This window comes from Gorilla gorilla, chromosome 9 (assembly GCF_029281585.2).
Source record: "Gorilla gorilla gorilla isolate KB3781 chromosome 9, NHGRI_mGorGor1-v2.1_pri, whole genome shotgun sequence".
Classification (NCBI taxonomy): Eukaryota; Metazoa; Chordata; class Mammalia; order Primates; family Hominidae; genus Gorilla; species Gorilla gorilla.
In genome coordinates, this window is record NC_073233.2 from 140469279 (window position 1) to 140484209 (window position 14931).

Genomic DNA, 14931 nt, shown 5'->3' on the forward strand with positions numbered 1-14931 from the left:
GAACTTGTAAAGTCGGTCTCAATTTTATCAGTGTCCGACTGATTTCAATAGCATAATTTGACATAGAAATTGCATAGAGAAGGCTTTACAACATACAGCAGGCAGCATTGGGTGCCTTTCCAATTGTAATTTTACTTTTGAGTTAGTTGGGCTTTTCGTTTGCTATGATACATGTTAATATTCATTCTCATATTATAATGTAGAAAGTATTCAGAATAGATACTATCAGAATCCATCTTCCATTCCTCCATATGTAAAGCATATTATTACTAATTAGTTTCTGGTTTCTAGGTGGGGAAATAGACAGAGGTTTAGTCAACTGCAGATTTACATAGAGAATGAGTAGATCAGAAATGAGATGCTCTTAGTTAAATCCAGACAATGAACATCTTACTTCCAAGCTCTCTTACTTGAAACTCTTTTGCTATTTCCAAGTGCTATCAGAATAAAGACAAAACTTTTTTAAAAAATTATTTTCTTTACTTTAAGTTCCAGGATACATTTGCAGAACATGCAGCCTTGTTAGATAGGTATACATGTGCCATAGTTGTTTGCTGCACCCATCAACCCATCACCTAGGTTTTAAGCCCCGCATGCATTAGCTATTTATCTTGATGCTCTCCCTCCCATTGCCCCCACCCCCGACAGGCCCCAGTGTGTGTTGTTCCCTTCACTGTGCCCATGTATTCTCATTGTTCAACACCCACTTATGAGTGAGAACATGCAGTGTTTGGTTTTCTGTTCCTGTGTTAGTTTGCTGAGGATGATGGCTTCCAGCTTCATCCACGTCCCTGCAAAGGACCTAACTCTTTAAAGGGCTGTAGGCAATCTGGTCTATGAGTATCCCATCTCAGGCCATTGTCTCGCCTGCTTTCTATGCATTCAAGACACAGCTCTTTTTAACTTGAAGAGCCAGCTCCAGCACACCTCGGGACATTTGGATGTGCTGTTCCCTGCCTTGAAGGCTTCTACTCAGCCCAGCCTCAATACATGCACTCATTCCAGTTCCCCTCCTCCCTGACTTCTGTTAATCTTCAGGTGTCTGTTCAAATGTCACTATCTCAGGGAAAAGTTACCCTAGGCTATACCACCCTTTTTCCCAACCTCACAGCAGCTACCACACTGTGAGATGCCATGGCCTTGATCACCTGATAAATAGCTATCTCTCCCACTAGACCATAGGCTCCAGACCGGCAGGAACAACGTCTATCTTACACATCATTGTTGCTAAAGGGAAAGCAAATAGTCTTAATGCATTAAATGAGTGAATGATTGAGGGCATAAGAGACAAAGATAGACAGCTTTACAACAGACGGTAGGCAGGATTTCCAGTTCCAATTTTACATTTAAGTTAGTTGGGTTTTTCACTAGATATGATACAAGTAATATCCATTCTCATATTTATTCTCTAAAATGCCCAGCGAAGAATCTAAGCATCATTTCCGTGCAAGCCTAATTTCCAGCTGTCCCATTTCTGACGTGCATAGTTTCTCAATTCAGTGTGAGGAGTATTAAGTAGAAAGTATGGTCACCTATCAAGAACCACAGCTTAAAGATATCATAATTGTTTGTTGTAAGATGTGTTAATTCACCTGGGACTTTAGAAAGAGAACCCTAGGGAATTACTACTTATTTCTTAGTGAGGGTTTTCCACCTTGGGGAGGGAAGGTGGGGGTCAATGTGAAAGCATTATGAATCTACATTTCTGAGACTTCCAGTGTTAGGTTAGCACTCTGGAGTTTGGGTCAGGGCCATCAGCTGCACAGTGACGCTTGCTGAAGGCATCCCTCTGCTAGGATAGATTGCCCTGCCGTCCTCCCGCTTGCACAAAAGAACTTCAGCCTCCCAAGAAGGAGATTCTCAGGAATTTATGACTCAATCAACTCACCCAAAAGGAGCATAAATGGGATTAGTTTTAATATTGTTAAGTTGCAAAAATACAGGCATATGTGCATGCCAAAGCAAAAATGTACGCAAGCAAAGGGGGAAAACATATGGGTACCCATATGGCGAAAAGCGCATTGCTAGACCTTCACACACTTCTCATTTACAACAAGAACCAAAGTTAGTGAACATAAATTTGCTTTGCAAAAATGTGAGAGGAACAGCTTGTTTGCCCATAACTGTTCCACTGAGCAAGATATGTATAACCTTGATTTCTCATCTCAGACACCTCTTTCTCACACTCCAGGGATTAATTAGGCTCTAAACATGACTTCAGATTAGAAACAAGGCTCCTAGCTGCCTTGGAGAGAGACAAAGAAGTAGTAGCAAGACTGGATGATGCAGCAGGTCAACTAATAGGCAATTCCTATTAGTGGCTGGAACTGTTACCTGGGATGGCTTAGAAGAGAAATGACGTTGGGAAGTCTCAGCAGGTTTATTTTAATTGACACAGAGGAACAACAGGGACCTACAGCAGACAATGGCATGAATGTGGTTTTGATTTGGAGGCTGTGCTTTTGTTAGAACAATACTGGGTGGAAGCTAGAAAGAGACTAGACATAGGAAGGTAGGTGTGGACTTAGGAAAGGCAAGGCAAGAGTATGGGTGATGCTCAAAGCTAGTGAGCACCCTTGGGTGCCCCAGATAACAAGCAGAATTTGATTCAATATATCATTTTACATTATACCTATTCCAACCTCAAGCTATGGAAGCCATCTTCGTATAATATAAAGAGCTCCAGACTTGAAAATCAGGAACTAGGTTCTTTTCATAAAGCTACCATTTTAGTTAACTGTGACTCATTTGTCATTACTTAACCTTTCCATCTGTTTCCCTCCCTGTGAAATAGACAAACTATTCTTTCTCTGACCTATTTTAGGGAGCTGTTATAAACCCACTTGAGATGATTCATGTGAAAATATTTTAGAAACAATAAATTCTTATATAAGCATATATAGGAATAGGTTGTTAATGGAATACTAGAGACTCATTTTCCTTGTATTTCTATTTTTTTAATTGTTTCATTTGAAAAAATTGTCGATCCACAGGAAGTTGCAAAAATGGTAGAGATAGGTACCCAGTACTATCACCCAGCTCCCCCAATGGTGTCATCTTATGTAACTAAATATATATATGTGTGTGTGTGTGTGTGTGTGTGTGTGTGCATATAGTATTATATATAAAGTTGTATTTATAAAGTTGTATGTGACACATTTTCTTTATCCAGTCTATCATTGATGGGCATTTGGGTTGGTTCCAAGTCTTTGCTATTGTAAATAGTGCTGCAATAAACATATGTGTGGATGTGTCTTTATAGTAGAATGATTTATAATCCTTTGGGTATATGCCAAATACCATTACCCAGTAATGAGATTGCTGGGTCAAATGGTATTCCTGGTTCCAGATCCTTGAGGAATCACCATGGTCTTCCACAATGGTTGAACTAATTAATACTCCCACCAACAGTGTAAAAGCATTCCTATTTCTCCACAACCATTCATTGTTTCCTGAATTTTTAATAATTGCCATTCTGACTGGCATGAGATGGTATCTCATTATGATTTTGATTTGCATTTCTCTAGTGATCTGTGATGATGAGCTTTTTTTCATGTTTTTTGGCCACATAAATGTCTTCTTTTCAGAAGTATCTGTTCATATTCTTTGCCACTTTTTGATAGGACTGTTTTTTTATCTTGTAAATTTCTTTAAGTTCCTTATAGATTCCGGATATTTGATCTTTGTCAGATGAGTAGATTGCAAAAAGTTTCTCCCATTCTGTAGGTTGCCTGTTCACTCTGATGCTGGTTTATTTTGCTGTGCAGAAGCTCTTTAGTTTAATTAGATCCCATTTGTCAATTTTGGCTTTTCTTGCAATTGCTTTTGGTGTTTTAGTACACCACGGAATACTATGCAGCCATAAAAAAGAATGAGATTATGTCCTTTGCAGGGACATGGATGAAGCTGGAAGCCATCATTCTCAGCAAACTAACACAGGAACAGAAAACCAAATACTGCATGTTCTCTGGACACAGGGAGGAGAACAATACACACTGGGGCTTGTAGAGGTGTGAAGGGGAAGGGGAGCGTGAGCATTAAGACAAATACCTAATGCATGCTGGGCTCAAAACCTAGATGATGGGTTGATAGGTGCAGCAAACCACCATGGCACAAGTATACCTATGTAACAAACCTGCACATCCTGCACATTCCAGAACTTAAAGTAAAATAAAAATTAAAATTAAAAATTGAAAATAAATAAAGTTATGAATAATTGCACTGTGGAGTTTACTTGGATTTCACTAGTTTTTGCATGTACTTATTTTTATGTCTTTGTGTATAGTTCGACAACATTCAGTCACACATATAGAGTCATATAGGTACCATAACAATCAAGATACAGTACAGCTCCATCAACCCAAGGCAACTCCCTTCTGCTTCCCTTTCCTTTTGCCACTCTCACCACTGGCAACTACTGGCCTGTTGTGCATATTTACAATTTTGACAACTCAAGAATGTTATAAAAGTGTAATCATACAATATGCAACCTTTTGAGACCAACTCTTTTTATTCATCACAATGCCTTTCAGGTCCATCCAAGTTGTCAAATGTAACAATAGTTCATTCCTTTGTATTGCTGTGTAGTATTTCATGGTGTGATTGTACCACAGTTTAACCATATACCCAATGAAGGACATTTGCCTTTTTGCCTAGCACAAATAAAACTGCTATATCATTCCCAATCTACACTCAGGCCAAAGAAATGAATCAAAGACCTCAGGACTGTCAAGGAATAAGAGACAAAGACAAGAGGTAATAAAATAGTAAAAATTATCACTTTTCTCCCAAGGCTGCTGGCATATTCAATGAGTTAAAACACAAAAAATGTACAAAACAGGGCTGGGCATACAGTATGCACTCATCATAATACCATCATAACAAGCACCCAGGCTATCTGTATGCTACATGGATTCAAAGAATGCATTCAAATGCAAATATGGCACAACTACAGTTTAGAAATAACTGTTGAGTTAGGATTCAACACTATTACCTGCTTTCCATTCATTCTTTCTTTTGATTCCTAAAATAAACTGATAAAGTTGTTCCCATTTTGCAGTAAAGGGTTTTGAGGATCAGTGAGATAAATCGACATTTCTAAAGTCACTCAGGGCGTTAACAACTCAGTCCAGATCTCATGCTTAGGTTGATAAGACTCTGAAGTCCATGTTCTGCCAATGGGCTAACACCACCATCCAACAGGGATCGATACCTATACACAAGTGCGGGTCAGTGCATCTTTTATTTGGAGTGCTAAGAACTTGGTGATTCCTTCTAAAACTTTCTCTTTAGGAATTTCTAGCATGAAAAATGAACGCTGTAGCAGAAACAGTCACGGATCAGTACTTTTTTTTTGAGACAGAGTTTCGCTTTTATCACCCGGGTTGCAGTGCAATGGCCTGATCTCGGCTCACTGCAACCTCCGCCTCCTGGGTTCAAGCGATTCTCCTGCGTCAGCCTCCTGAGTAGTTGCAACTACAGGCGTGGTTGTAGAGATGGGGTTTCACCCTGCTGGCCAAGCTGATCTTGAACTCCTGACCTCAGGTGATCCGCCCATCTCAGCCTCCCAAAGTGCTCTGATTAAAGGCATGAGCCACCGCGCTCAGCTGATCAGTACATTTCTAACCTGAGCATCTACCAGAGTGACTAGAAGACAAAACTGCCTAACCAGGTGATAACCATAGGTGGTGATTTTGCTAGTATTAGCTCTTTACTTCCATGGAATTCACTCATTTATCAACCTCATATATCTAGAACAAAGCCAAACATTATTTCCCCCAGACAGGTGTCATCAGTGCCATTGATCACATTCCTGAAAGCTAATGTCCTATACTCAGAGAAGGCCCTTTCCCACCACTAGTTCTTATTTAGGACTAATCAACTTAGTTTTATGGATTCTTGCTCAAGACAAATTAGAAGCAGATCAGAAGAAATGCGGCTGCTAAATGACAGGTGCACTGATTTTAGGAAGAACTGACAAGTCTGATTGAACGGAAGAAAGAAAAAATACAGTAGCTATTTTTAAAAAGACGCAAGAATTTAAACAGTATTGACAGTATTAAAGGGTCATATTCCTAGTTATCCCAGTCCCCAAATGCCAAGATACAATCGATATGTATAATCTTGATGTTACAATATAAAGATGAGGCTAAATGGCATTCACTAGGCAAAAATACACAAAGTACAACCTAATTCATGTTTTAAATGCTTTCATTAGAAATAATTTGAGTAAACGCATAAAAGAGTCAGCTTCGGTTACCTGGAAAATTCGCTTGTATGAAATAACTCATGCACTTGCTCTCTGAGATGTTACTGTATCTGAGTAGACTCCATGAGCAACTCACAGGTGAAGAGTTGTCATCTTAAAATCTCAGTGGAGGGGAGACAGGAAGGAAGACTTTGTTATTTTTCCCAAACATCTAGCCTTTCCAGATATGTCATGGCAATGGAGCCAGGTGTGTGAGGCATCACAGTGGATGACTATGGCATTGCAAGAGGGGACGACTACCCTCCTTAGAACACAACAGCCTCCAGGATCTTCTGCCACTCCCATCCCTGCAACTTTTTCACATAACTCATGTGCCTAGAAGAGCCTGCCAGTTTATGCTGGCCCAGCTTCCCTTCTCTTGTCCTTCAGGAATGGGAAAGGAAGTAATTCTTGAAGCGCAGCTGATTCACAATGTATTCCAATCCACTTTGCTTTCTTGTTTTGGGACCTGACTTTTTCCTTTGGAAAATTATTTGAGGTAGCAGCCTGTGCGATTCCATCATCATCCTACTTCCTGGGCCATGGGTCACTAAGTACAGATTTCCATATGTGTGAAGGCTGCTACACAAGTACCATACCCTCTAGCAGATCTATATAAATATTTTTAATAAGCCACTGGCTGCTATTGAAAAAATTAAGTATAGATTTTTGTATCTAAAGATCAAGAATGAATACACAGTCAAAAGCTCAGCAGTTTGTATAGAAACAGCAAAACCCCAAAGGGACGTTTGCATAGTGCTTTTCATTATGTTCGCAACACTTAATCATGATCCTGGTAACATCCAGCTTTCCTCAAAAGTGAGGCATGTGTCCTCAGAAAATACCAGGTTCTGGGAATCCTGGTACACTTTAAGTACTGCCAAGGAGATGGGAGGTCAACAGGGCTCCAGCAGCTTACGCAGTCTAGAGAGTAGAAAAGCTGGGATGTCTTGGGATCCACCTTTGGAAACTTGGGGATGCTTCAAAACTTTTACCCTCCTTTGGTAAGAAGGATATGTCTTTGGTTTGTTTGTTTTTGTGAAACAAATATACCTGAAAAGCAAAGTTACTTCAAAGGGGTTCCCCAGAAACATCAATGATGGGAGTATTTACACCACCAACATGGGCAGAGGCTACTCAGACTCCTCTCACTCCCTTGCCTCCTCCCACTCCAGTCAACTTTACTCACTTAGCAGTGCAGCACTGCCCGAAACCTTCACTCTTCAACCACTATCATCTCAGGTAGAGATCGCATTTCTGTATTTTGAGCTGTATTTTTTCCTTCATTATATCTGTCTACTTTTTATATTTCAGAGAATCCTCATAGTTTCTGATCCATCAAAGCTTACTATTATTTTTGTCTAATGTGATAATGGATTTATTTATTCATTTATTTTTACCTCTTTTCTGTAATTGTAAGGGGTCAACAGCATGTACTCATATTGCCATCTTAAACTGTAAGTGTGATTGTTACTATTTTTAATTTTTAATAACTGCTCATTAAAATATTTTTCTTAAATGAAGGCTGATTTACTTGTCCCTGTTTATAGATCCCCAAATTTAAATCATATATTTCAAATATTGCATTAGCTAACTCCTCCACCATAATCCTACTGGAATTTGAAAGAAAATGTCATTGCAACCTTTATTTCTTATTCTTCCACGTTGAATCAATCAACAAATTTTTCCAAAAACATGCTGTTTGATGTTCAAGTTTTATTGAATGTACTTCTAATCTTTTAGAACAACTCCCTAATTGCAAGTAAGAAGGAGCATCCTTCTAAAAATAAATATTGGTAGTCACCCTGCAGATGCAAATTTTAAACTTACAAATACTTCATGTTCCAGAGCTTTTCTTTTTTCATTATTATATTTTAAGTTCTGGGGTACATGTGCAGAACATGCAGTTTTGTTACATAGGTATACACGTGCCATGGTGGTTTGCTGCACCCATCAACCCGTCACCTACATTAGGTATAAAATTGGAATGATACAGAGAAGATTAGCACGGCCCGTGTGCTTTTCAAAGGAAACAATTTTTTGGAGTTCAAATGCTTAAATGTCATTGAGAGAGGGAAGGGGGAAGACAATAGTGAAAATGAAGGATAGCAAAGTTAAGGCCAAGACTATGAGAAAACAAAGGCAACTTCAAAGTACAGCACAGCCTGTGAGATTTAAAGAAGAGAGGGATCATTTAAATTTAGGATTTTCCAGGGAGGCTAAATTGCAACTATTACACTCTATAAAAGATTGGGAATATGAATGAATCTCCCTTATTTTAAAAGGGAAATCTTACCAGTGTACCATTATAAAGAATTGCTTCAGGACATTTACACAAAGTTAAAATGCCTTTTAAATGATTTCCAAGCTTAGAGAACTGTGTGTTTAGGATCAAATAACTACATTCTGGGATTTCAAGCATTTATAAAGACATTTGATTTTACCAAATATATAAAAGTTAGACATAGTTTTGTATCTAATATAAATCCAAAATTATCTCTAACTTTAGGCAAAATTATCATGGAACCCATGTCTTGGGGAACATTATTGCTGTGTTTATATTAAATCTGAGTTTTGCAATATCCCTTACATATACTTGAATACTCTCATTAATTTTACTTTATGATATAGAGACATTCTAGGTTTTAATAGCTGAGGTCTTTATACCAAGAATATTAGGCTAATTTATTAGCATTATCTTTCCCTATAACAAGGCAGGAGCAAAAATATGTGTTCTCAGTCCACAAAGTGAAAAGCAGCAAAAGATTGAATGATGCTCCTGGTAAAAGATCCAGTCTCTTATTTGATAAGTGCAATGACATAATTAATATTCCAAATTAGGAAAAAAATTCAGATCATTATTGTCTACATTTTGGTATATTTATATTTCAAATTTAATTGAAATATAATTACCTACAATAAAATGCACTTTTTTTTTACAGTGTTATTAGTTTTGACTAATTTTGACACCAACATAACCTTCAAGATACAGAACTTTTCCAACATCCCCCAGAATTTCTTGTGGCCCTTTGCAGTCACTTCTCCCCAAATCCCTACCCTAGGTAACCACTGACTTGACTTCTGCCATTCTAGATTAGTTTTTCCTATTATAGGATTTCATGCAAACAAATCCATACAGCATGTATTTTTTAATTTTTAGCTTAACTTCCTCAGCATGCCGTTTTTGAGACTTATCCATTTTGTTATGTGCATCAGTGGTTTGTTCCTGTTAATTGCTGAGTAGCAATCTGTTGTTAGAATATTCCACAATTAATCTATTTGCCTGTCAATGGTTATTTGGGTTATTCGTCGTTTACAGCTATTATTAATGAAGCTGCTAAAAACATTTGTGTACAATGTACATTTGTGAGCATATGCTTTCATTTATCTTGAATAAATGCCTAGGAGTGGAATTGCTGGGTCGTATGCTAAGTGTATGTTTAACTTTATAACAAAATGTGAAATTGTTTCCTATAGTGCTTATATGTTTTTACAGTTGCAGAGTTAATATATAAAGCTTCAGTTGATCCACATCCTCACCAACACTCGATATTATCAGCCTTTTTAATTTTAGTCTTCCTAGGGATTATATAACGGTATCTCATTTTGGTTTGATTTTTATTTATATGATTAAGATGTTAGTCATATTTTTGTGTACTTATTTGCCATTCATATACTGTATCTTCTTTTGGAATTGCCCATTTTTTTTTCAGTTTGAAGTGGAGTGTTAGAATTGTGTTGGAAGAATTCTTCATATACACTAGATGTAAATTTTTTGTCAAATATATGTACAAGAAATGTTTTTATCCAGTCTGTGGCTCCACCGAAGGTTTTTAATTTTGATGAAGGCTATGACGAGTTAAGTTACAAGCCTATAAAAATGATACCTTGAATTCCTAACCCCTGATTCCTCAGAATGTGACCTTATTTAGAAATAGGGTCTTTACAGAGGTAATCAAGTTAAAACGAAGTTACTCATGTGGACACTGACATATTATGGCTTATATCCTTATTAAAAGGAACAACTTGGACACAGATGCATCTAGGAAGAGGGCCATGTGAAGATGAAGGCAGAGATCAGGGTAATATATTTACAAGTCAAGCAATGCCAGTGATTACCAGCAAACCATCAGCATCTAGGGGAAAGACGTGGAATGAATTCTCCCTCAGGCTCTTGAAAGGAACCAGCCCTGCTGACTCCTTGATCTCAGACATCTAGCCTCCAGAGAAGTGAGGAGATAAATTTCTGTTATTTAAATCACACAGTTTTGGGTATTTCAGTATTAATATGAATTTATCACTTTTGTTCTGTTACGGTTAGGGCTTTTCTCGTCCTGGCAAAGCTTTGTCTTTCTCAATATTACTAAGATTTACTCTTAAACTTTCTTGTAGATCAATATTATTTTTGAATGTTATGTAGGCATATTCCACACATTTTTCCTGCTTACTTGGTTTCATGTTTGAATGTTTAATGCCTGAGGAAGCTCTTGTTTCTTGTATAATTCCTAGAATTAATCACAGCTTTTAGTAACAGTGTAAATATTTCAAGTGGCTCTGTGCCCACCTCTTCAAGTTTGACTTGGGGCAAGTTTTATTTCCAAGAGGGCAAGCCCCACTGTCCTTCTGGTTCCCTTGCTATTAAGTTGGAAATGGTTTTAACCAATGTTTTCATACCAATTATTGAATGCTCAGCACAGTCATGCCCAAATGCACTTAACCACTTCCATCATCCTTCTTCCACTCAAGGTGAACTATTTATGGACATGTCAGACATGTGTGGCTCTGGATAAATGTCCTAAAAGTGCTGAAGCAAGGAGATCCTTTTACTCCTGGACACACAATAATGCCAAAGTTCTCCATGGCCACGCTAATAGCCTTGCACTCTACTTCCAGGAAGAACAAACCACCAGCTGACCCACCTCTACTTTCAGAAATTCACATCTTCATTGGAAGTTATTCTTATGTCCTTTGTTCTTCATAGTTTGGAAAACAAAAGCCACCTAAGGCCATAAAAATGACTGACACCATCATTTAGCAAATTTCCTCTATGAATCCTTCTTTTGAAATGAAATAGCCAGCAATTGGTGCATATTGCCTGTTTGATTTTCTATAACTGGATTACAAAATGTTTTCTGATTCCTGAAGCTCTGTTGTGCATAAGAGCCAAGACTTTAACATACTACCTCTGAGAACGTCCTCCAGGTCAGCACCTTACCCTTGACTGACAGGTGTCTCCATGTCACAGTTGGCTCTGGTCTGCCAATAGCAAGACACAGCAGGGTCACACTGCTTCCCTCATTCACAGTGATGTCTGAGGAGATATTTATGATCTGAGGAGGAACTGTAAGGAAACAGGATAGAAGAAATACCTGAGAATAATTCTTTGCACTTAAAAGGAGGTGTTAGCCTACAAATTTTTGTATAGCATATTTTTATAATAAATATTGTTCGCAGTAATAAATTTCAAGTTGCTTGATTTGCCAAGGATATGGCCATACACATTTGCCTTGTATTTATGGTAGAAGGAGCTCTATATTATACCTTGGCGATAGCAGGAGGCAGATGTGGGAACAGTGGTGGGAAGCAGAGGAATTGAGAGATGGTGTGACTGTTGATTGAAAGGCAAAATCAAAAATATTCACAAAGACTTCCAAGAGCTCCTGTTTATTCCCATGTCTATTGTTTTTAGTGGAATCAGTGGCATAAGCTGATAACCATTAGGGAGCCCTGTCCTCAGCCTCGAGCCTTCCCCAACATTGCACTCAAAATGCTGATAACGCTGAGTTAGTTACTATTTTCTGAGTATCCCAGACCCTTTTAAAATCTTTGACCTTGAACAGGTTGTTCCATCGTGGAACTCTTTTATTTCTCACTGATTTTAACCTGAAAATCCCTAAGCATCCCTTAAAACACATCCTTTAAAACTCAGTGAAATTTTCTGACTCTCTTGATAGAGTTGGAAAATCCTGGATCCAACCAGCAATGTGTGGGTGTCCTTACTACTACTGTAACCATGAGATTGTACTCCAAATTGTATTTTTTAAATGGCATCATATCCTACTGGTTAGGAGCAGGGCTCTGGATTCAGATAGACCAGTGTTTTAATCAGCTTAATTCCTCACCTGCTACATGACCATTAGCAAGGTGACCTGCCTTTGTCCCTTTGAGTTTTATTCTTCTCACTCAGGAAATGTGGATGATAGTGGTAGCTAAACTCACTGTATTGTGAGGTTTAGGTGAAATAATGGCTTAGCAGAGTGACTGATATGAAGTAAGCACTCAATAAATGTTAGCTCCTAAGATGGTGATGACAATGATCATGATGATGACAGAAAAAACATATTTCACAAACAAAAGTTTTCCTCTCATGGGCCAGGACCATGCCCATGTACCCACAGCACTACAAAGCCTAAAATGACACCTGGTCTTATTCTCTCACCTCCAGGCCTTGATGCTCTTCAACTCAAAGGTCAGTATTGGAAAACGCCTAGATTCCTTCTCACCTCTTATTTATCATCACCACTGTCCTGGTTGTTTCTCACCAATTTTCATGGAGATAATTGCAATAGCCTCCCACCGTGAACCTTCCACCTGATCTCTTTCCATTTTGGGGTCCCTCCAATCTATTCCCTACATGTAACCAGAGCAGTCTTTCCAAGTAATCATGGAAGCAAACTGCTGTCCTCCTTACTCCTTTACCCCAGAATGGCCTACCATGTTTGACAAACAAACCCTTCTGCATGACCTGAGCTCTCTGGAGTCGAACCCCCAAAACCACCGATGAACCTCATCTCAGGCCCCGTTTCCTCTAACACAGCACATGGCACACACTCTACCAGGTTTAACAAGCAAACAAACCCTTCTGCATGACCTGAGCTTTCTGGAGTCGAACCCCCAAAACCACCGACGAACCTCATCTCAGGCCCCGTTTCCTCTAACACAGCACATGGCACACACTCTACCAGGTTTAACAAGCAAACAAACCCTTCTGCATGACCTGAGCTCTCTGGAGTCGAACCCCCAAACCCACTGACAAACCTCATCTCAGGCCCCGTTTCCTCTAACACAGCACATGGCACACACTGGCCCCTTGTCCTCTCCCAAATATTTTAAAAGCATCAGCAGTCCCATAACTTTTCTATTCCTTGACTGTCTTTTCTTGATTCCCTACCTGAACAGATATGACTCATCTTTCAAAGGGTACCCCAACATCCTCTCTCCTCTGCCATTTGCCCTGACCTCTCCCCACATCCTGAAAGCAGAAGCAGCCATCTCTTCTGCTGCATTTTGTTTAGACCTGTCTCAGGAAGGGTATTGAACATGCTCTGTGTATGGCAGTTTATTGTCTTCTGACTGTCTTTGCACCTAGAGGATGAGGAGCTGGAGGGCAAGTGTGGAATCACACACATCTCTACTCCTCAGTGTAAATCACACAAGCTGACAATGGTACATGCTTAATTTATCTTTGAAAGAAAGATCCAAAACAGATTGAAAAGAAGTCCCAAAACTAAGGAAGGTAAAGCTTTCAATGGAAGACTTTAGATAATCAAACCTTTCTTTCTAATTTTCTTTCAGATCCTCAAATAAAAGGAAGATAACACAGAGAGTGGAGGCTCCAAGCCTGCAGACATGCTGATTTATTTGTACTGCCAATTTAATTGTGAATTATTAATTACCAAACAGATACAGTGCAGGTCAATTCCAAACCAACCTGAGTTGATGGCAAAGGAGAATTATGGCAAATGCTGAATTCAGACGATTTTGCAGCTTGGAGTTTTATGCTGCTGAGACCTTACAGGTAAGTCTTTTCAAGGAGAAGCCATGAGTAAAAAGTAGAACATTTGAGCTCTTAAGGGAATCTACATTAGCAAATAAATAAAAATTGCCTAGCTTATAAATCTGCCATATTTGGGATTATTTCTGCATTAGGATTTGGCCTGAAATTTCAGTGCACATATTTTACCCAAATACATGCTGGAAAAAAATAGTGTACATTCTAGCTACACTGCATTCTCTTGAGAAACATGCTCTACCCGTTTTTTTTTTTTCCTATATTTTCTAGCTTGTTAAAAAATAGTTCTGGGCTTAGAAATGTCAATACTTTTTTCACTTCTGTAAAGCAACAACTCGAGTGCAACTTCAAAAATATTCTCAAAATAATGTCTGCTTCAGCTGGAAGTGTTCGGCCATCTCAAGTTTTTTGTCTTAATTTTTTTTCAGACCCTAGAGGCTCCCTGATAGTAAGTTACACACAGCTGGGAAAAGCACTGTCAGTGAATGGAGACAGCTATGGTGCCTCAGGATAGAACTCAGCACAGCCACAAACTCAGAACTGTTCTTTCCACAGACATCGTATCTCATGTGATAGTGTGAAGCATGCTGGATTAAGAGATATGTAAAATTCCATGGATGCTTAGCATGTCATCCTCATTGCTCAGGCGCTCAGTCAATGTCACCCATTAGGAAAGAGCTTCCTGAATTGGGATCGCAAAGGCTAACCAAGATGTTCGCACTAAGCCCAGGTAGTGTTGTCTGCCATCCTCTGTAGCTCCGTCATGTTCTCTGTCATCGTCTCCAAGGAGGAAAGATAAGTACAGTTTTAGGGTGTGGATCGCCAACAGAAAAGGAAGTGCAGAGGATGAATTGGCAGAAAGGGAAGTTCTTTTCTTCTTAATTATGATATC

At 38.8% G+C, this 14931-nt stretch overlaps 1 protein-coding gene across 6 annotated transcripts in view; it reads right to left on the reverse strand.

Moving 5' to 3' along the window:
* OPCML (opioid binding protein/cell adhesion molecule like) overlaps window positions 1-14931 on the reverse strand; it is a 1134040-nt gene that overhangs the window by 102305 nt on the left and 1016804 nt on the right. For all 6 annotated transcript variants that reach the window (XM_019037341.3, XM_019037340.3, XM_004052457.4 and 3 more), the window contains one exon: window positions 11463-11588. In XM_019037341.3, coding sequence (XP_018892886.2) covers window positions 11463-11588 — 126 coding nt within the window. The remainder of the gene's footprint in view (window positions 1-11462; window positions 11589-14931) is intronic.